Source organism: Ambystoma mexicanum, chromosome 2q, assembly GCF_040938575.1.
Source record: "Ambystoma mexicanum isolate Mex_15411 chromosome 2q, UKY_AmexF1_1, whole genome shotgun sequence".
Classification (NCBI taxonomy): domain Eukaryota; kingdom Metazoa; phylum Chordata; class Amphibia; order Caudata; family Ambystomatidae; genus Ambystoma; species Ambystoma mexicanum.
This window is the reverse complement of record NC_090924.1, coordinates 608,371,652-608,394,914: the sequence shown is the minus strand read 5'-3', so window position 1 is coordinate 608,394,914 and position 23,263 is coordinate 608,371,652. Positions and strand designations below refer to the sequence as shown.

Sequence of the window (23,263 nt, the reverse complement as noted above, 5' to 3'; positions counted from 1 at the left end):
TTCAGAATTCAACTTGTAATTTCAGGATTCAGAAAATAGCTTTACATTCTAACAGAGGTTTTAAAAGCCAGCAAGATGAGAACGGGCCTTTTAAAAAAAATATACCAAAGGTTGACTTTGCAGCACAGTTTTAGCAGAGCCTGCTTGAGCCAAAGTGTACCAGCTTAAAGATGTAAATGCCCCTCCATCTCCCTGCTAATTTGCTTTCACGGCTAAACAGCATAAATCACAGCCCAGGCAAAGCAAACAACCCCTGGCTTGGGATCCTGTATTGCAGCCTCTAGGATGTGAATAGTCCTGAAGTAACCACTAGCACTCAGGAAAGAAATTCCCCAAACCCTCATCGCCACTGTAGGGGAGGATAGGTCATTAGGACCCCCCTCACATACATCTCCGACCCAGGTGGAGACTCATGACTTGTCGGCGGCCCCCTCGCCCCAAGGGCCCAGGAGGCGGGGGGCTGCGGATCGTCACGTGAGGCTGCATGAGTACAGGATAAGACATAACATAGACCCCATTTTGTATTAAGACAACTCCATTTTGTGTAAAAAGGTGCTAAAATCCAGTCCATGCAAAGTTGCTCGCACACTCGCACACACAGAAAGATGCAGCCTGACCCCTGCTTGACTGCACTCACAGGAGCATACACTCACTCCCCCCCCCAGCCTCCACCTCATGGTAGATCCGCTGAAGGCCTGTTCTCACGAGCAACCAGACGTGAACAAACAACAAAATAAACACTGTATCACTTGGCCTTCCGCAGTACATCATTTGCCCCAGCCTTGACCAGGCTTGTTAGAAGGTAACTGAAACCAGCCCAATCCTGCATGCCCTGACCCTGTACCAAGCCCTCTTGGACTGTGTGGCGCCCCTCACCCCCACCAACCCCCGAGGCACCTTGCATAACAAATAAGCATTTGTATAATATATGTCGTGTTGACTAACGTTTGCTGCTACTCTGGAGACGTGCTATTTAAGAGTAATATGTGATCACTCCTGTACATGATGTAACAAAGCGCATTTGTAATGCACGATGATCAGCCGAGGCAGTAGAACCAGGTTGTACTGTGATGTAATATGCAGTGCTCTTTCTTACACACAACCCAACCTAATGCTACCTCATGTTCGTATGTCAACTACTGATGTGAAATACTGTGTTAAATGACAAAACCCTCTCCAGCCTGCGTTCCCATATTAATTTAAACATATGTGTATAATACCAGAAGCTCCAAGTGTTGTCACCCTCCCTTGCCAATAGTGCGGGAAGCTGCCCTGTGCAGGGAAACAGGCCCAGAGCTGCAAGGTTGTCTCCTCCCTCCTCCCCCTCCCAGGCCCGACAGGGATAGCAGGTGTTCGAGCAGCACAGCCTCACCTCACCTCCCAATCTTGCTGGACCCGCTTCAAGCATTCACCTCCCCCATGTCAAAAGGCTGCCATAGCCTGACTCTTATGAATTACGAGCTACCTGGTCCTAAATCCCACCATCTCCTGGGCACCGGTTACATGCCCCCCACGGCCCATTGGTATCCCCGTTCACCCCAAGTTAATGGCCCTCGAAGGGGGGCACCCACCGTTGTACTAACAGATCGTAATACCGTCCATTATAACCACCAGGACAGGGCAATCGAATAACCCCCTTCTGTACCCCTGACCCTGCACATGGACTCGTGAGACTACCATACCTGAACCCAAATGTCACTACAACAGATGGATAGGGATACCCCCTATCACATATCCATGTCCCTCTCTCCTCCTTGAGCTAAGGTCAATGTGTCACAAGATTTATCAGACACCCGACATTGCAGAATGTGACAAATGATTGCGAATGTGTGGCCACAAGGGCAAGTGTTGGAGCAGCCACCAATCATCAATACAAGTTATGTCCGGCCCACAGCTCCACCCTGAAGAGCCCAGCTGACCCGTCTACCCCTCATGGCACTGCACGGACGTCCGCCAATCCTGGAACAGCAACAGTATACATTGTATACCACCTAGCCTTCACCACCCAATCCCTAAGACTATGTGCCCCCTATAGCTTGTGTCATGCGTGACGTTAGTTCTGTAATAAGTAGGACTATCTTTGCTATTGTCGGACAGAGTTTGCAGAGTCCTTTGCATGCCCTATATTGATTTATATAAAACCCTTTTGATCTCACCCGCACTTGGTCCTGGTCTCATTCCCCTCCTGGGGTGTGTCCTTTATTGCCTCTCACTAAGGGGGGTGCATTTTTGGGGGACGTTCACATTCACCACCTTCCGATCTCTGCTTTGTACCCTTGGTATTGACACCACTAGAAAGGCCTCAGAGTGTCGGGGAGGGTTGGGGGTATGGGGGGGAGTAGGAGAGGGACGAGCCTTGGATGGACATGCACATGTTTGCCAAGAAAGCATCAGTCTTCACAGCCTAGAGGCGTTTGGACTTTCAAATGTCTACTTGCTGGCCAAAGAAAAACCTCTGCAAAAGGAGTTGCGTATCACACACATTTTATTGCGTGTTCAGCTCTTCAGTGTTGGGGCTCATGCTATGCACCCTCAATGATACAACCGGGGAGATCACCCATTGGAGTTTGCATTTGGGAACATCTCCATTATAATCTATGCACCACTCAGCTGCCTCAGACGAGATTTCCCAGCTGTTGGCAAGGGTGGGGGAGGGGAGGGCCAAACATTTTGGAACGCATCTTTAGATGGTCAGATTGAAATGCTTTCTTAATCAGATAAGAAACTTCCAAAACTCAAAACTATTTTTGTAAAGAGATGTTCCCCATAGTCCTGCTCCACATGCTCTCAGGCGCAGTAACTGCTGTGCAGCTGCTGCACAGACCGGGCTCTGGTGTAAGTGACAATTTATATCACGTTTGACTCTTGGGAGGGGCATGGCTGCTTGGTCGCGCTGCCAACTTGTGTAGTGCAGGGCTGAACCAGGGGGTGGGTTGCCTATTGCCGGGAGGACAGGTGTTGTGTAGTCTCCCACTTGGTTACTACATCAGTTCTTGCCTAATGAGGGCCAGCCTTGTGTCATGCTGAAACAAGATCACTGTAAGGAAGACATTCATTTAAACCTTGAAAGACATACAAAAAGGAGTGTGCATCTCTTCAGACAACGCTAATACCCAACCCTACTAACACCTCAACCCTCTGCATACACCAAACTAACTAAACGGAACCATACCTCTGAAACCACAGCAAACCGCACACACTTCACCACAACAACAAACAGCAACAAAAAAACCACACATAGCCTTGCACAACAGCACACACCGGATACCATACCAAAAAGCTCAGCGAACGGTGTTAACTAAACTGAAGCTGCCAACAGCACATCACAGCTCCCTTTCTCCAAACTGTGTCCCCCAACCGACCCCCTTTTTCCAGATACGTCAGGGCATCAATCCGGTGGTGATAGTGCGTGGTATAAATATCCTTTAACATAAACATGCACATCTTTCCTGCAGGCCTCCCACTGTTGTGGTCTGTCCCACGTCACCTGTACATCACTAAGGCAGGCCTTCCTGCTGTATCCCAGGGCAAGACACTTGCCATCAAGGATAATCACTGGTTATGGACAGGCAAACTCCCAAAATACGAACCCAACGGAAATTGTGGAAAACAATGCAAGCTAGCAGAAGTCATTTTAACAATATGTGGGCAATGTTCCACATTTCCCTTCCAGAAACACTCCTGCCATGCCCTAACTGGCCAATTAAAACTATATAACATACTAGATCCAGTGGAAGGAGGCTCTGGTTTCAATCAACCATTCCTATTATTACACATGCCTTTACTTCCTTCATCTCTCTGCTGTTCGAATAGCCTGCTCCATCTCTGTTAAATTAATGGCAAAGCACAAGTTCTGTTGCTATGGGACATACATGGCAAGCCAATTTGTACAAGATCAAAACAGTAGATATTTTGTTCTGTGTTAAATAAGTAAATAGTAAACTGTTAAATATCTTTTTGTAGGAAGTTAAGTCAACATACCATTGATTTGAACTCAATAAGATGGTGCCATCAGATACCTTTAATACACTTAATGGCAGTTGAACATCCACCGCGATTCACTCGTACTATGTCAGTGAATTATCCAATGCCCCATTGGTGCACACATCTATCAAAGATGATGGACACTAGTCTGTGAGCACACTTTCTGGTAAGAGGCCTTCCATATCCATTAGTGTGGGACACCTTCAGCATTGGCACTAGTAAGTCAACCCAGATGCTCTGTGCCTTTGCCACCATTAGGGAGAGAATTTGCTTGAGCCCATTCTTAAACCTATGCAGAATGTTTTTTTTGGAGAATTGTGGGTTCTAAACAAATGCGAGCCACCACTATCCTCACAGTGGTCTGGGACCCCATTAACTAATACTAGAAAGATTGCACTTCTCTTCACATCGATTAAACTGGTGAACCCATAGGAAAAGCAGCTTTCCCTTTCTTTGCCAGTTCCTTCTCATATCTGGATCATCCATCTCCACACTTCCTCCTCACCCCAAACATGATTCGATCTTTAAGAAGTTGGCTAGTCCGATCCCAGTTTATCCTTTTATTTTCTTAAAGAGAGAACTATATCAATGTTGATATAATTGACTTGGCGCTGCACCATAATAGAATATCCCAGTCACATTCACTGCCTATTACATGTTGCTGCAGTTCCCTTAACCTCTCCAAATTCCTTGTTCCTTCCAATATGCAGTAACAATTCGCTCTATGCTCTTTTCTTTGTATTATCTGGGTGATTATTGGGTGCTGATCCAGATAACCGGGATCTTCCAGAGAAGCTTAGCTTGGTCTGCTGTAGCCGCTGGTATCCCTTCAATACCACCATTTCAGTTATGCCCACCTTGATACAAAGCCATTGTTCATTGATGAGTAGACCGATGTAACAAGAATGAGCAGGACCCAAGAAGAGTCGAATCCATGAAGATGAACAAGGTTCAGTGCATTATATTCCCTTCTAAAAGTAGTTAGATACCTAGGTTCTTTTTTTTAACTTCTCTCGTAATGGGTGGACTCATTGGATTTAGGTTGGCTGAGTAAATTTATACAGATATTGGCTAGGGATCAGAAGAACAATGCTTTCAATATAATAATCCTTGGTCTCGGGAGGGTAGCTCAGGGGCAACATGCTCGCCTTGGAAGCAAGACGACACAGAGCAGCAAGACGACACAGAGCACCACAGGTTCGATCCCCGGGACCGCGGTTAGAAACCTCTGGGTATTAAGCGCATTATAAATATATCAAAAGGCCCCTACTTTTGCCTGAGATTATCATACAGTTCTCCGAAAGGTACTTCAGGAATTAAGCCGTTTAATTAAAGGAGGGAATGGTGAACTGTGTTGTTCCACAAGAAGAGTTTTTGAAAAAATCAAATACATTGTTTTGGACCAAGTAAAGACATTGAAGGACCTACAAAGCCTGATTTGAATAATCAATATTTTACAGACAATCCATTTTGTAGTTTCCTAGATTTAGCATTGCTGCAAAATAATACGTTTGGATTGTTGCATCTTTCTCAGTTGTTTCAAATCCCATAATGATGTCACTGCTTCTGAAGGGGAAGCCCCTTCCCATGAGGCCAGGGTGGTGAGGCCGCTACCCAACAGTCCATCTGGGGGTGGTACTCAGTGGGTGGATCTCATGAGAGGGGAAACCCACTTGGGACCAGCGACGACCACAATGGGAAAACGCAGTAGTACCACCTAATACATGACACTGGAACACCTTTCCTTGCTCTCCTCGTTCCTGTTCGCACCTACCCTATGTACTTTGCTAAGGCAATTCAAATAGAGGGTACTGAGACGAGGAGTATGAGAGAGCTGCAAATTCAACACTCACTTAATACCAAGACGAGGACGGAAGGCAGAGCAATACCAAGTAAGCAGTGGAACCATGTTTAGCAGTCTAGTAGTTCACAAACAGTGATTGGCCAAGCAAAATAAAAACCAATTAAGGACTTGAAAGAAAGTCAAGCCCTCCCTGGAGGAACCGCAAGAACAAGGACGAGCCTGACGTGCAAGTGGGTGCTGATCAGGATGCCGAAAGGAAAGAAAGAGTCCGGGGCTGGTCCAGGACGAAAGGACCACATGGCCTGCGAGCAGACCAAGACTCCAGGCATCACAGAGATCAGAAGACCGACAAGAAGAAGCCAGCAGAGCAGCCGCAGGAAGAAGGATGCTTCAGAAAGTTACCAGAGTACTGCAACAGGCCAAGATGCCTCAAGGAAGTCAGCACTCGTGTAAGCCATAACATGTGGCAAGCGGGCCACAAGGGCTCTGAGATCTCAAGGAGGTGGTCGCAAAGTCATGAAAGGAGGGTCTAGGACCCCAACAGTGGGAGATAAGCCTGAATTGCAAGTCTGGGACTCACCTCCAAATCATACATATACTTGTACCAAGGCTTGGCAGGAGAGTGAACCAAGTCCCTAGCAGGGAAGAATAAAGTCGCAATTGCGGGTCTGGGATTTGACCCCAAATCAGGAGAACTGGAAGGTAGTGGGAGGTCCACACAGTTCTTGGCAGGCTAGTGAACCAGTGTATGGCCCATTACAACCTGGAGAGTCCATACAGGCATTGCTTCTTAATCGCAGTACTTGTTGAGAGGGAACCAGGTCTGTATCCAAGTGTCGAGGACCCATTACAGCTTGGGAAGTATACAGTCTGTTCTTCTGCAATGCAGCAGCTGCCAAGAAGAAGCCAGAGCTGCCCACCAGGGTCTGGGACCCCAAAAACACTGACATATAAGCCTGAGGAAGGCTGGGGAAAGCAGGACACATCAACAGCCAACCGGCTGTAATCCTAAGACGACAACCATATCAAGACAAGAACTGGCTTTTGTCCAGGGGAAGGAATTCATTCCTCTGGACCAAGAAGACCTCTTTTCGGGTTTAGTTAGCTTAGTGTGTGAGGAGCAGAGTTAGGATTTAGACACTGAACATTGGGACTTTTACTTTGGACATTGACACTAGCTATTTCCGTTGAGGCAGGGAACCCCTCAGAGTTGGGGTGAGTTCTCCCCCCACCCCCCTTTTCACCTTCAAATAAAAATAGTTCATAGCCAATACCATGGCCCCTTCGTTGTCAGAGTCTTACTTCTGCACCCTTACACAGTCCACAAAGTACTAGAATGGTGAATCATTTAGGTCATGAACTTTAAAAGCAGAACCTAACGTACACAAACGCATGAAAACATTACTTACAAAAGCCCCTTTCATTTCATTGAAGACCACTCCTTTGAAGACCAATGGTGAATTAGGATCCTTTGGGTTATCATGCTCCAATCTCCATCCTTCTTGCCTAGAACAAGTACTTGGATCATTATAATAGAACAACAATATCACGTTTTTAATGTAGTGCTTAATGACAGATTCCCCGCTTCAAAGCACTGCAACAATAGGCAATGGATACCATCAAAAAAGTGTTGCAAATAGAGGAAAAACCCTTACCAGAAATCTAGCTCTCGCAAGCAGGGGAAGAACACAGCATCCAGATAAACAGACAGAAGATTATGGAAATCCTTTGGATTTTGAGTTGAGAATGGGTAGAGCGTAAAGTCTGATGCTGTGTTAAGAATAACAGAATCCATTAATTTTCAAATAACGTTCAGTGCTCACAACTTAACTATGTGATGCGAAGATCTAAAATAAGTTACTTCGATATCAAGAAGATACAAAACTGTACTTTGACAATTGAATTAAATTCCCCCAAAACATCTAACAAAATAATTTATTTTAAAAAAAAATGGAAAAACCTGATTATATTTCAGGCGTCCAGATGCAGAGAAAACTAAACTAGTGTGATCAATGTTCCAGTGTCTTGCATCCAGAACAAGATCGCATAAAAGGACACCACCAACCAAAACCACATCTTAACAGTGATCTAATTCTCACCTGTAAAAGCATTCATAAATGTTGACAGCGATCGGTTCAGCATCTTAAAGAAAGGATCTCTGCAGGGATACTTTTCGGAACCACAGAGAACTGTGTGCTCAAGAATATGTGGGACCCCAGTGTTGTCCAATGGCGTTGTGCGAAACTGTACACTGCAAGAAGACAAGGTTTTGATGAAACAAGCGAGCAAGAGAATACTGGAGATGTCTTGCAGGAGGAATATAGGCTTTGATTCACCTACATTACATTGAGCAAACAAAATAAGGCGGGTTTAGACATTCTACAGCTAAAGTACTTCACTACCCCAGAGGTATTAGTAAGGCTTTGAGTGGGCAAGGCTAGCCAGTGCAGAGCCTCAGCAGTCTCCAAAACCTGCATGCTGGGTTGGGCGGTGCAGGAGGGTGCAAAAGGTGCCGATAAGGCTCCCTCTGTCACCCATATGCAGCCCGTGTGATTTCTCCAGTGCACGGTTTTTCAAACAACTTGTGGTAAGCGAGGGGGTATTTAGTGAAATGAGACAATGTCCTCAAGTCAAGCAGAACAGCCAAAGCCTTGCATGCATATCTGAACGCTTCTTAAATGAGTATGTGGGATTTGTGGTTTGCAGACATTTTATTGTTAGTGTGAGTGTTGTGTCAAATGAACTTAGCAGAGTTCCTGCTGTACATTACATGCTCAGAAGGGCGTCATGATTGAATCACTATCGTGGACAGCTTTGATATACATGTTATGTTCCCAAAATGCCCTTTGATTTGATAGAAATCATCAGGAAACATTTTTGCCATGCCTCACAACCCTTTCTCATCGGTTATCTACAGAATGCGGGTGATTTACTCATCTATGTGGTTGTTGAAATATCGAATAAGAGTGACTCATTTACAAACCCCAGAGAAATTAATTTACAATATGCAGACAAGATTCAAACAATACCATCCAGCAATACCAACCGAGACCATGCAGAGTGACCCAAAGTACATACCTGGCTCTACATGCTCAGAATACCAATGACCACCTTAAAGATGTGCCTGAATCCCCCAGCACACAATGAGACTATTCTTCCTGGTGTTCAAAACCTCTGATCCTACCCGCAGGATAGGATATGATATGATGGAACGGACAGAGGACGTGGATGGGTTGGATGAGACGGATGGGGTGGACAGATGGCTGGAGTATACGGAATGACGCAGTGGATAGTGTGGATGAAACGGGTAGAGTGGATGGAACGGGCAGAGCGGACGTGAAATGGGTAGAATGGACACAGAACCGATAGAGTAGATAAAACGGATGAAGAGGATGAAACGGACGGAGTGGATGTACCACACGTATCGCTGTACACCTGTTCTCATGTGTTGTCATGTATGTGTATCCCCCCATATATCTGTTCCCCCCTATATACCCCTGTATCAACCTCTGTCACTATACCCCCATAAATACCTGTGTCCCCATATAAACCTATATCGAGACGTGTTGCTATATATCCATATGCCGCTATGCATGTCCCCACCGCCCTGTTCACGTGCCTGATCCAAAGTCTGAGGCGCTTCTACAGATAACCACCTATCACACCACTATGCTTACTCTCCACTATACACCATCATTCAACTAGAACACAGCTATACCCCTGATAATTCGGCTTAGTTTTTCAATTACGAATATGACCCCATGAACACCTCAACATCCTAATAAAACGCAGCTAGCTGAGCACATTCCGGCCTAGCTGCTCACATAGGCGTTCCATAGGCCTAACGCAGCCAAGAACCCAGTCTGTGTGTCCACCCACCTGACTGCACACATCCAACTGATACCTTCAGCACCACACCTATCGCTAGAAAGCAGCTATCATCCAACAACTACACCAGCTGCACACATACCCGGTGCACCCACGCACCATTCAACACTATAACTCTACACCAACTTGAACTACGGTTCCCAAGGGCGTTAAACGAATTAGAGCGCTGATTAGCAGAAGCATTTCTGGAGCCTCCCCGCACGTGAACCTGTTGTGATAAGAACCTAAATATATTCTGATGGCTTGAAGAAATAATATACTGCACCCCGTATTCATATTTATGAACACAGAACATAACTGCAGCGCCTAGTCAGGACAGAACAATGCAGTCTGGAGCAACACAAATTTACAATGCTAAGCACTAATCCTCCACTGACATTGCCCGCAAACAATCAGTAGGCTGCAAATAACAATGGCAGCCAATGGAAAATATTGATACATATAGTGAAGCATTAGATGATGTGAACTACTAACTACAAAGTAATAACTATGAGCCAACTGATGAAAAAGTACTCCCTGAGATTTAAATGGAACTGCAGATATCAAAAACATAATGACAATGTGCTGGATACCCAGAGGGTACGGCTGTTCTACAGCATTCCTTCCGCTCATTTGTTTAGTTTGTTTTAAGTTGATTTATTTCTATCCAATGTTTTTCCTTTCAGGGCTACGGGCTCCTCCGTGCCCAAGGAGGCTGACTGTCTCCATTTTGTTATGCTTACTTGCATTCATATATGCCAATCATAGTTTATCTTTCATTTTTAGTTTTACTTATTTTAATTATTCCCATTTCACTTCCTTGTGGACGTTATCCGGCCTGGAGGTTGCCTGGCCTCTCTGTCTGAAGCCCCTGCGTCTCGTACCATGGCTATTTTTATTTCTTACATGCACTTTCCTCACTGTGGTCTTTCTTCCCTGCCTACTTGCCGGCAGCCCTCCGATTGGCCTGGTTCCCGGCAATACCAGGTGTGTATTTGGGCAGCTTTGCCATAGGAAGGTCAGCAGACAAGCGCAGCAAATACAGTCCTTGAGCGCCGAAGTTGTGCCAAAGTTGGGCCAGTCTGTCTCGGACGGGTGCCTTCTGTGGATCCATCACATGAGTTTTCACAAAATAATTTTTTCTGCAGTAAGCTGCTGCAGCTCACACCCGCCAATACTATTCTACCTATGAGCTTTAAGGCTATGCTGCTGTTAAGTGCAGGTTCGGTTGCCCGGTCGATTGATTGTCTAAATTGTTTTCTGTTCAACGCACCTTCCCTGATTTATTTTATGCCACCGACTGTCACGATCTTCTGTCTCGGCATGCACCAGAACTAGTGTGGAACTCTGAAACATTGTTTCAGGACACGTCTGGTCCTTCAGTGTTGAACGCATTACTGGTCAATTAAAATATTATTTGGCAGGATACATTCTCTATCCACCCTGGAGGACGTTTTGCTGCTTTATTTAGCTCCTCCCTCATTTGTTAAACCATACCTTTGGATTACTCCCGTGATGGTGGAAATACATTGGAGGGACAGGGCCTCCATGTCCTTGTCTTGTACTCCTTTTATCATGTGTGTTGTTTTCTGCACAGGAGTCCATGTGGGACTCCAGGCAGTGCAGCTCTTCCTTTTTTGGTTGTGGTGAACAGACCCTTGGGATACCCTTATGACACCCATGGGTGGGGGGGTACAACCCTGTACTCCTAGTTTATGTTTTTGGGCACCTGTGTGTGGTCCGCAGAGCAGAGTATGGGCTGTTGGCAGCTCCATGCTGAATTTGACATGCTCTGTGTATCCTCCATTTTGGCATACCCAGACCCTGCCATAGGAATCAGTTGATTCCTGATGGGAGACAAGATGGCCCCTGTGGCCTCTTGGTTTCTATCACCGATTCCCTCGTTTTCGCAAAGTCCTGGGAAGCCCCGACTCGGCCTCTCCCCACCCCCCCACCCCCCAACTGGCTCCCTGACTGGCTTTTGGGTGGAAGTTCCATACATGGTATTGTGGGGAAGGCCAGGCCGGAATGGATGGAGCCTTCCCAGTGACTGTATGTTGCGGGTATACCCTTGGGGTGGGACATGGTGAAAGGAGTGTGTGACCAACATGCACTTCAAGGTATGGGTGTCTGGTATCTGTGTGTGACACAAAGAATGAGACAGCCCTACCCGAAACTAACATAAATGCAGTGTGGTGTGCTGAAAGGCTGGGTGCTTGTCCCAATCCAAATTCCTTGTTCAGGGTGGAAGAGAATGGCCTAAATGCACCGTGAGCCTGATTGACTGCCTGCCTGCATGAATGCCCTTCTGAATGATTGGCTGCCTGAGCTTGGCTTAGCAGTGTGAATGAGAGACAGAACACTATCTGGGGACCTCTCACTTACCAGAATTGTTCAGAAGCTGAAGTTGAAACTTGAAGCTGCTTATCCTTCAAGGCCGCTGGAAAAAGAATTGCTGCTACTTTCCTTTGCCCATCTGAAAGCTGCTATGTCTGTCCAGGACTTATCAAGAGAGGACCAGTTTAGGAGACCTCTCCTCAAGCTACAAGTGAACATCGTGCAGAAGCTGATCGTCATCAAGGTGCCCTGGAAGTCAATCCCAAACAGCGGTCGACCAGAGACTGGGTCCGCTGAGAAACACTGAAGTAAAGCACCAGGACGTCGAGGCATTCAACAACCATCACCGTCGACCAAGGTTCGGAGGACCGCTGTGACCTAGTCAACTGAAGCCGCAACGCTCAATTGCCAAAGAACATTTGAAAGAAGGACTCCCTTGCCATCACCATCGACTGCTTTGTCATGCTGGAGATAGTCAAGGTCGTTGAAGACTGAGGAGTATCCGCCAGTGGGTTTCCCACCAGCCGATGTCCACAAAGACGCTGAAAAAGATCCAAAAGCCAGCCATGGTTTAGTGCCGATTGTCGACGCTGATGACCCGACGCTCTTGCTGGACCTATGTTCTTCATTGATCTGCTGTGCGGCAACAAACTGTTGTCATCGAGGTGCACCGCACACCTCATCTTCAAAGGACGTCCACGACCAATTGTCGACTAGCACCGCAAAGGTTGAAGCTGCTCCCCACCCCCCAACAACAGTGTTCTCATTTCTTCGTAGGAATCTCGACGACACGTGGCTCCTGCTTTAAAAGGGAGTTCACCCACGAAAGACCTGTCGATGAACCATCGAAAGAAATCTGCTAAACTCTGATACATAGGGGTAGTAGAACATCAGAAGCTGAAGTTGAAACTTGAAGCTGCTTATCCTTCAAGGCCGCTGGAAAAAGAATTGCTGCTACTTTCCTTTGCCCATCTGAAAGCTGCTATGTCTGTCCAGGACTTATCAAGAGAGGACCTGTTTAGGAGACCTCTCCTCAAGCTACAAGGGAACATCGTGCAGAAGCTGATCGTCATCAAGGCACCCTGGAAGTCAATCCCAAACAGCGGTCGACCAGAGACTGGGTCCGCTGAGAAAACACTGAAGTAAAGCACCAGGACGTCGAGGCATTCAACAACCATCACCGTCGACCAAGGTTCGGAGGACCGCTGTGACCTAGTCAACTGAAGCCGCAACGCTCAATTGCCAAAGAACATTTGAAAGAAGGACTCCCTTGCCATCACCATCGATTGCTTTGTCATGCTGGAGAAAGTCAAGGTCGTTGAAGACTGAGGAGTATTCGCCAGTGGGTTTCCCACCAGCCGATGTCCACAAAGACGCTGAAAAAGATCCAAAAGCCAGCCATGGTTTAGTGCCGATTGTCGACGCTGATGACCCGACGCTCTTGCTGGACCTATGTTCTTCATTGATCTGCTGTGCGGCAACAAACTGTTGTCATCGAGGTGCACCGCACACCTCATCTTCAAAGGACGTCCACGACCAATTGTCGACTAGCACCGCAAAGGTTGAAGCTGCTCCCCACCCCCCAACAACAGTGTTCTCATTTCTTCGTAGGAATCTTGACGACACGTGGCTCCTGCTTTAAAAGGGAGTTCACCCACGAAAGACCCGTCGATGAACCACCGAAAGAAATCTGCTAAACTCTGATACATAGGGGTAGTAGAACATTTTAGCAGGAAACAAAATGATCTTAAATATTAATGGACTGGGCTTGCAAATACTCTATTTACAGGGTGCATAGATGGGGGAAGGGGGTCCTCACACGGAACTGTGTCTTAGTAGCAAGAGAAGCATTCTGCCATTGTTTAACCTAACTTGTCTTCCTTCCCATGTCTGATGCTGAAACACATTACTGTTTGATTTGTATGCCATTTAAACTGTCAGCAGTTTATGCATTTTAAAGGAATGCTGGTGGATAAGCAAACCTCGTTTATAGTGGCGCTGGAAATTGTTAACGAGCTTGGTTGCTGTTGCTAGTAGAAGGATGTCAAGGACACCATAGTTGTGTTCAACATCTTGAATTTTATTTGTGGTTGAAGGTAACCATTGTCCTGGCACAGAGTGTGCTAGTTGCATGTGAGAAAGCCAACACGTGTTTCGAACAGAGTTTTTGTCAAGGAAGGGAAGGAGTGGTTGGTGATCGCTCTTTAAGGATATTGTGTGGCGATTCTGCGGCCCAAAGGCACTGGTCCGGACCGCAGAATCACTGCACAACATTTCATCAGTGGCAACTCAGCCAATCCTATTCAGGAACGGGTACTGCTACAGCCCCCGGACTGCAGACATCCTTAAAGAGGGATAACCAACCAGTCCTTCCCTGCCTCGACAAAGACTCAGGTAGAAACACATGTTGAAGTCCCAATACCCAGAAAACCATGGACAGTAAGGTATCCATTAAGAAAACCCTACCAGCAAATGAGATGAAATGAAGATTGCCTCAGCACTGTCCCGGAAGAAACTAATAAGGCCTTAATGGAAGACGAATGGCGACGTTGCGAGGCCCCGGACAGACTCACAGATAGAAGAAATGACGACCCCAGAATGACACACAGAGACGAAACCTCATGAGTAAGGATATAGAGAACCTAAGAGAAAAGATGTCCAAATGTAAGAGAAATAAGTTGTAAACAGGATGAAGATATTCAACCAGCTAACACCTGTAAATATGCTTGGAACCGCAAGAAAGCTATGAAAACAGTGAGGCTTGCTAAGTAGCGGAATAGTGCGGCAAGCACCATACATAATCTACCTCAAAACAAAGCACAAGTGTAATTCCACTTTGCAAACAAAGCAGAATCAACTCGGGTTACTAGAGGCCAAACAAGACAAGATTCATATTCCAGCAAAACAAGAAGAGACGGCTGAATCGAAACTCGGCAGATGGAACTCGTGCCAGGAGAGCCAAGGTCATACCAATAAAAGGAATGAACAGTAGCTAAAACATAATTTAAACTTAAGAACAGAATATCCTGTCTCCGAAAGGTCAAGATAAGGAGGCGTAGGCAGGTGGCAAGCTGAATAAGAATCAAATACAGAAATTGAGAGAAACTAGACCAATTCACGGTGCAGGCAGCACGTGACAAGCCGATCAAGGAGAAACACAGGTACACACCTACGCTTGGCATCCGCCCAGGCAGTTTCGAGGCCAACCAAAGTGAAATAATTGACACATAGTTGCTGAAGCGATGATTGATTGTAACCTTAATTGGAGGAAGGCTGGGTAACTTCACCCCGCACCTGGCTGACCATTCTGCGTGCTGATAAGCAAAGTGGAAATGTATGCATGGGGTTGGTGCCAACCCAATCAAAATGGACCAAATAATCTAGGGTCCTATAGTTAGTAGAACCAATGGGACGTCGTACTTTTAGTGACGTCTGCAGTAATTATTATGAAGGAAGGGCTTAGATGCCCACCTGACAGTGTTTTACCCAATCCCCTCACTCAGTTACCATATACAGATAGAGCACCTATATTAAAAAGTTACCTTTTCCTAACCAATAGAATTGTATGTTAACTTGAGTGTTACACGTCAATTATGAGGAGTTTTGAGTATAAATGTTAGAACTTGTATGAAGTTTGTTGGCGTTGAAGCGAGAAGGACGATTGCATCACTGCTGATGTCCATGACTCCCCGTTTTTTGTGCTCGTCATTAAACGGACTCCCTTTGCCAAACCATTGAGTTGTCCTTATTGATTGGTGTTGGAGTGATAAATCTGCACCCCCATCCATCTCAAGGGCGCAGCTATATCGTTTTAAAGTACTGCATAGCAAACCTCTGCTCTAATAGGCCAGCCGGGGGTCTCCGGAGTACACTTGGTAGCAGAGGATGGTTAGCGATTACCGATTATTGATTAGAATAAGACACCCATTGACCGTCAACAAAGTAACTCTAGGTCTTCAGCAATATCACGAGTCCTTTGCCATTCGGCCGAGTAGACTGAAGCTCCCCGTAGACAGTGGTAGTGTAACAAAATACTGCAGACTAGGGTCTGAAGGGACCAGTGTTCTCCACACATCCCTTCCCATTCCTACAGCCAGCTGAGCGGGTGAAAAGCCAAACAAGGCGGTAACGAAGGCAGTGATCCCGAGAAGAAATATGAGAACAGTGAGTAAAAAAGATTGAATGTTTTGGCAAAAGTGCATGCCTTAGAACAAGTAAAGGAAAAAGGTAACGGAGGGAGGTGGGAAAACAAAATATAGTTAGAAGTAAAGAAGATACATCTATCTATATATATATATATATATATATCTATATCTATCTATCTATCTATCTATCTATCTATCTATCTATCTATCTATCTATATATCTTCACTTCTAACTATATTCTAACTCGTTCCGCCCGTGTATGCCCCACGTCTCCCTGCCGTTCCCCCCACCCCGGTTAATGCCCCGTGTCTCCCTACTGTTCCCCCCACTCATCCCCCATGTGTCTCTCCCCTTTCCTCCAACCCCGCTCATGCCCCGTGTCTCCCTACTGTTCCCCCCACCGCCGCTCATGCCCCGTGTCCCCCTCCTTCCCCCCACCCCCTGCTCATGCCCGTGTCTCCCTTGTGTTACCCCCCACCCCTCCGCTCATGCCCCGTGTCTCCCCTGTTCCCCCCACCCCCGCTCATGCCCCGTGTCTCTCCCCTGTCCCTCCCACCCCCCGCTCATGCCCCGTGTCTCCCCTGTTCCCCCCCACCACCCGCTCATGCCCCGTGTTTCCCTCATGTACCCCCACCCCCTGCTCATGCCCCGTGTCTCCTGTTGCCCCCCCATCCCCCGGTCATGCCCTGTGTCTCCCTTGTGTTACCCCAACCCCCGCTCATGCCCCGTGTTTCCCTCTTGTTACCCCCCACCCCCTCCCACTCATGCCCTGTGTCTCTCTCCTTTCCCCCCACACACGCGTGTGTGTGTGCCCTGTTCCCCCACCACCGCTCATGCCCCGTGTCTCCCTCGTGTTCCCCCCACCCCGCGCTCGTGCCCCGTGTCTCTCTCATGTTCCCCCCACCCCCCGCTCATGCCCCGTTTCTCCCTTGTGTACCCCCTCAACCCCCGCTTCTCCCTTGTCCCCCGTCACCCCCGCTCATGCCCCGTGTGTCTCCTGTTGCCCCCACCCCCCGCTCCTGCCCCGTGTGTCTCCTTCGTGTTCCCCCCACACCCTACTCATGCCCCGTGTGTCTCCTGTTGCCCCCACCCCCCGCTCATGCCCCTTGTCTCTCTCCTTTCCCCCCCACCCCCGCTCATGCCCCGTGTGCCCTATTCCCCCACCCCCTGCTCATGCCCCGTGTGCTCTGTTCCCCCCACCCCCCCGCTCATGCCCCGTGTGTGCCCTGTTCCCCCCACCCCCCGCTCATGCCCCGAGTGTGCCCCGTTTCCCCCACCCCCAGCTCATGCCCCATGTCTCCCTCGTGTTCTTCCCCACCCCCCGCTCATGCCCCGTGTCTCCCTCGTGTTCCCCCCACCCCCGCTCATGCCCCGTGTTTCCTTCCTTTCCCCCCACCCCCTGCCCCGTTTGTGCCCTGTTCCCTCTCACCCCCCGCTCATGCCCATTTGTCTCCCCTGTTCCCCCCCACCCCCCGCTCATGCCCTGTTGTGTTCTCTTTATACACCCCGCCTTCCCTTTCCAGGGTGGCCATCTTGGTAAAAGATTTTACTTCCTACACGGCGTCCCGGTGTAGGAAGGAAAATCTTTTTTTTTTTTTTTTACCACCCGGGGTTCCCACTTTGAGGACCTAAGATGCTAGTGGTCTTCATCTATTGTAAAGGATGTTATGGTGACGTTGCACTAATAAAAACCTATAAAATTCAGTAAATAAAATAAAAGTGTTACAGGGACGTTATGGTTAAGTTGCACTAATAAAAACCTATGAAATTCAATGAAAAAACTTTGTTAAAGGGACGTTATGTTTCCAAGTAAAACCGAAAAACCCTTGAAATTCGCCAGTTATGTTAAGCTAAGCAACCATAGCTCGCGTCACCACCGTGCACTGCTAAGACTAACACCCAGGACATCAAAGATGACATCACAAGTGTTGACAAGTGTTATATAAGAGGAAAGGGAACAGATTTGAGCATGAAGGACATAACACCATTGACACTTATGCAAGCAGTTGCCAAAACACGCACCCAAGCTAAAGAAACACAGTACAGAGTGGGTTAAGGGGACCGGCCACAAGATGTTTATGCCATGGCCACAAGGTGGGTCCTTATCTAAAGCTGTCTTGCAACATATGATGACATATTGCATGCCACATATACGGGCTAAGAGTTAGACAAACGCCTAGCTATTTTAGAACTTTGGAAGATGTATGAACAAGAGAAGGGAGAGGTGCCGCCAATAGATTGGATACTTAACATATGCACAGAGGGGGGTGAGACACCTACTGCACCGCCCGCCCCTTCCGAAACAAAAGTTGCAGAAAGTAAAGACGACGGATTATACCCACTGAGAGAACTTAAAGCAGCCACGGGGTATAGCAACCCCGCACATGAGTCACCTACGCAAAGTAGTGACGAAAATCAAGGGAAAGACAAGGATATTACCTCCATAATCCCACGGGACAAGGGGAGACGCGATGACGAAAGAAAGGATCAGGCACAGACAAGTGCATCTCTCGACAAAGAGAGAGAAGGAAAAAGATGGAAAGTAAACGAAGACAGAACTGATGCGATAGCATTCGCAAATAACCAATGGATGGGAGGGCACATTTAACTGAAAATTGTTGGTAAAGGGATTGATGACGTGAAACAAAAGGAGAGGTTAGATGATGTACAGAGAAAGGGGAAAGAGGAGTTAAGAGAGACGAAAGAATAAGAAAAAGACAGACAAAGGCGAGAAAAGCTATATCGTGAAGAGCAAGAAAGACAGCTCAATCGCAAACCAAGAGTAGCCAATGATCAAGACAGACAGGAGCAGCAAAGGTCAGAGGAAGAGCAAAGGATACGTGAGAAAAGAAAGACGAAGAGATGAGGAAATTCGAAGGGCAGATGAACGTAGAAATGAAAAGAAAAAGGAAGATAGAGTCAGAAGAGGCGAGGAAACGCAAAGAATTTGATGACGATGTAGAATGTAAGCGAAGACAGAGCATGCGACCTTGAATATCTGGGGAGAGCGGTTGAAAAAAACAGATCCAGTAGTAGACTGGGAAGACATCGAAGAATTCTTTCCTGCGTACGATTCAGTAACAGGCACGTCTAGGGCAAATATGGAAGATGACTTTGATACCAGAAGCATCGGAGAAACGATTGATAGACTATATGATGAAGGGGAGGAGGAAGAGGAACGCCTGGAGAGCACTTAGCTGTACGACACTGTGACGTCTCCCGAAGTAGTTGGAATAGAGACCTATCCCTGGATAGACTAGAAATAAGTAGGAACAAAGAAGACACGAGAAGTGGCACTAGTTGGGCACAGACAATGTCCGACTCAAAGGGAGGAGCGCAAGGAAAACGAGGAAGAGAGACGGAGCTAAAGACTCCCCCGCCCCCCAATCCACCAAGGGAAAAAGGATTAAGATGGTCAGACACTAGCTAATCTAAACCGAGGGCATCAGTCAGCCACGCAGTCTGACCGACATGAAGAAGTATCTCACGGCCAGAGGGGGGTGTCTTCACCGCCCTATATAGACAGGCTCAGGACATTGCCAGGCAGGCGGTGATGCAGGAATATTACCCCCGCAATAGACAGGAGAACAATGAGAGAAGAGTGAGACGGCTAAGACCACAATATATTCCATGGCCACACATGGAGAGAAAAAAACTTGAAAAATAAGCTTCCAATGTTGACACCGGGAGCCGGAAAGTGGATAGAGAGTTAGAAAAAATGACAGGTGGAAACACGTTAGCCATAGGGGACAACAAAAGGTCTCCTAATCGCCATACTTGGTGAGAGAGAGCAGACGATGTGTAGGCACAGGCAGAGCCGCAGTATGGAAAGCGCTACGAGTACTGTATCCAGACACTTCTGATATGGGAGCTATAATGACACGAAAAAAGAAAGTCAGAGGATGCGATAATTTATATACAGAATTTTCAAGATGCATAGGTGCTCGAGACTCATGAATCTTGGACGAAATCTATACCTGTGTTCTACCATATATTGTGCAAGGGCTGCCAGAGCCGGTACAGAAACAGCTCAAGAAATTGGTAGGAATTGAGGCCAAACCTTGGGCAGAAGTACAGCTGACCATTGCACACTATTGCAGATTACTGCAAGAAAAGAATCTCAAAAAGGAAGCTGCTCGAAAGGGTGAGGAAGCGAATTGGTGCAGAAGAAATTGTCAAAGTATGCTCTTGAAGGAGCCATGATAACTAGCGCAGGTGAATCAAGCATGCAGCAGGTAGCTAATCCACAGCAGAATAATCAGGGCAATACAGGGTTTTACCCATGGGGAAGAGGATTTAGAGTAAGAGGATGGCAGAGTAAACAGGGAGGCTTTCAGAATTACCAAGGAGGTTTCCAGAATATGCAAAATGGCAATCAAGATATGTCAAATGGGCAAAAGATCTGACCACCGCCAGTATGTTGGTTGTGTGGAATGGCAGGGCACTTAGCGTGCACATGCAGAAACCAAGGCATGATATAGAACGGCAAAGGGACAGGAGCAGGCGTGGCAAATCCACCTGCAGTTTTACAGCAGGGTGTTGCACAAAATCACACAGTGCAACAAGCGCCAGGAGCACAACAAGGCGTGCAACCTCAGAATATGGGGAATTTTCCACAAGGACAATCCAAACAGGCACCAATCCAACTGTCACAGACAATGGGCACAGGGCAGACCACAAACCCTAGAGTGGGAAATAACAATGGGAATGGGGGAAATCCACCAGCACACAGTGGGCCAGATTTGTATATGGCCTAGGACAGCTCACTGGGAACCCTGATGTGTTCTATCCTATCATCGACACCAGACCCTCACAAGGAACCTAGGGTGGATGTCATTATAGGGGATAAAGAATATTCCTTCCTAGTTGTAGGGGTGCAACACGCTCGTGCATACATGAAGGCAAGTTTTCCTTGTCCGGCGAGGCCATAAATACTCAGTTTTACAGGAGCTACGAGTCAATTTCCCTTCACAAATGCACTTCCAGTCTCTATAGGAGAATGTGAAATGAATGTGCCTTTACTATATTCACGTCAGACACCAGTAAACCTTTTGGGTAGAGATTTAATGACAAAGTTAAACATGACAATCTCGTTCTCATAGGAGGGCATATTATGTTCAACTCCAGACATGCACTATTCAAATGTATGCGAGATAATTAGAGCATACGGAGGGCACACAGCCATGAGGGCTATTCCATTAGAGCCAGAAATATTTGCATATGGTATGCGTGTGCTTATGGCAGGATTGCCAGGCCTTGCAGACAGAATCATGAGAACTCCTGATGAATTCTTATTCAGGCCAAGAATACCGATGCATGAGGAAAGCGTACAAGTATTTCCCTTGATGATACACACAGCTGCAATACAAGGGAGGGTGGCCTTGATTGACGGTTATGACGACGAAGGCCAGCAATGATGCGCAGTAATTGCCATTGAAGAAGATATCAATTGACTGATGTCACCGATGACGATCTGTTTGAAGAGCAAGCAGATATGGGAGAGACAACGGTGGAAGTGAGTCTCACCTTCTGGGTAAAAATGATCAAAAGAGAAGTACCTCAGAGAATGATGTTGGCACAAATCTGTCCTGAATATTTTGATGACGACATGGCCCAGGTGCCTGTCTCAGTGTGGACTACAGGACCCTATGACGTAGGCCTCTTGAAAGGGGTTGGGGAAGTAAGAATCAAGCTAAAACCAGGAGCAATTTTACCCAAAGCACAATATCCCATGTCCAGAGAGGAAGATGAAGGGATTTTTGAAGACAATTTCAGCTATGATGGAGCAAGGCATATTTACGCCCAATAAATGATATTGTTGAGGCCGAGTTCCCTTTAGTCCCTGACCCGGCTACAATTCTATGTAATCTACCCGTTGAGGCAAAATATTTCACAGTGATTGACTTGAAAAATGCATTTTTCTCAATCCCGTTGCATCGTGACTCACAAGATCTGAAGACATTCACCTTCAGACAAATGAGTCTGAAAAGCACAAGGGGGGGCGCTGTTGAGCAGCCGTCAAGATGGCTGCCTAGCTGTTTAGCTCCGTGCAAAGCCGCTCTTCATCCGAGGACATCTGCGGGCTGAAGTATCTTTGTGCCTATCTGGTCGATCCCCTGTACTCCCCATAACTGGGGCTACGTGTCGCCGCGATCCTGGCTCGGATCGGACCCTGGGAGGCGGAGATCTCCGTGAGCAGGATCCTCGAGGCTGCCGTGGCGCTCGGCGGCCCAACGTGACATTTTTCTCGGCTCGCGCCGCCCCACTACTGCCTCCCCTGTCGCATCCCTCCACTGGTCTGCCTACTGTGGCGCGTATCGCGGGTGCCCTGCGGTCCGCGCTGGGAGCGCCGTGGGCTGGGCTGCACCCTTCGCTGAACCGGCATCCGCAACTTGGGCCGCGCCCTGCACCGGCCCGACCTGGACTGTTTCCCCGTGCTGCTGCCGGGGTCCTCTGGCCTTGATGTGACCGGTCTTGCCGGCCGGAGAGCCCGATATCGGGGGGGGCCCTGGTCCGCCCCTCGCCCGCGCTGCTCGGCACCCGGGCGGTGCGTCCCTCCTGGAGGAGCTGCGCCTGTCGCTTGGCTTGGCTCCCGCTGGCCTGGCATTTGCAGCCTGGGCTGCGGCCTGCATCTTCCCACTCCGGCTCGTCCCCCTGCACTGCTGCCGAGACCGGACCTGCCTCTAGCAGCGCCCGAAAACCGGAGGAGCTGCGCCCATTCCCTGACTGGATCCTCGTGGGCTGTATCTAAGGTGAGGGGCTGCTGGGGCTGCTGCGCGCCGGAGCTGCATTGACCCCATTTCTACTGCAGGCCATCCCCGGCCTGGGCCTCTCCCCCGCGCTGCGCAGCCCCGGCTGGCTCCCGTGCCGCATTGACTGGTCTCTGGGCCCATACCCTGCGGCGCTGTGGCTGTCCCGCATCCCGGCGGACCCGGATTGCCCCGCTGCCGCCTTGCTCCAGGCTTAATGGACCCTAGATTGATGCCGTGGCCCACACCTGCACAATATCCAGTGTGCCCGCCCTGAGCGGGGGGGGCCCTGCTGCGACGCTCACCACCTGCCAGCCCAACACTACTACTATGGCACAGCTTTTCGTCTTTACTGGTCATCGCCTTCACTGCCCCA

At 48.0% G+C, this 23,263-nt stretch overlaps 1 protein-coding gene across 1 annotated transcript in view; it reads right to left on the bottom strand.

Annotated features, from left to right (window-relative positions):
- The window catches only part of LOC138568785 (presequence protease, mitochondrial-like), a 161,222-nt gene extending 138,163 nt beyond the window's left edge, over window positions 1-23,059 (bottom strand). The window contains exons 1-4 of the mRNA XM_069646561.1: window positions 23,034-23,059; window positions 7,888-8,039; window positions 7,444-7,558; window positions 7,198-7,294 (exon numbers count right to left, since the gene is read on the bottom strand). Coding sequence (XP_069502662.1) covers window positions 7,198-7,294; window positions 7,444-7,558; window positions 7,888-8,039; window positions 23,034-23,059 — 390 coding nt within the window. The remainder of the gene's footprint in view (window positions 1-7,197; window positions 7,295-7,443; window positions 7,559-7,887; window positions 8,040-23,033) is intronic.
- Between the last annotated feature and the right edge of the window lie 204 nt (window positions 23,060-23,263).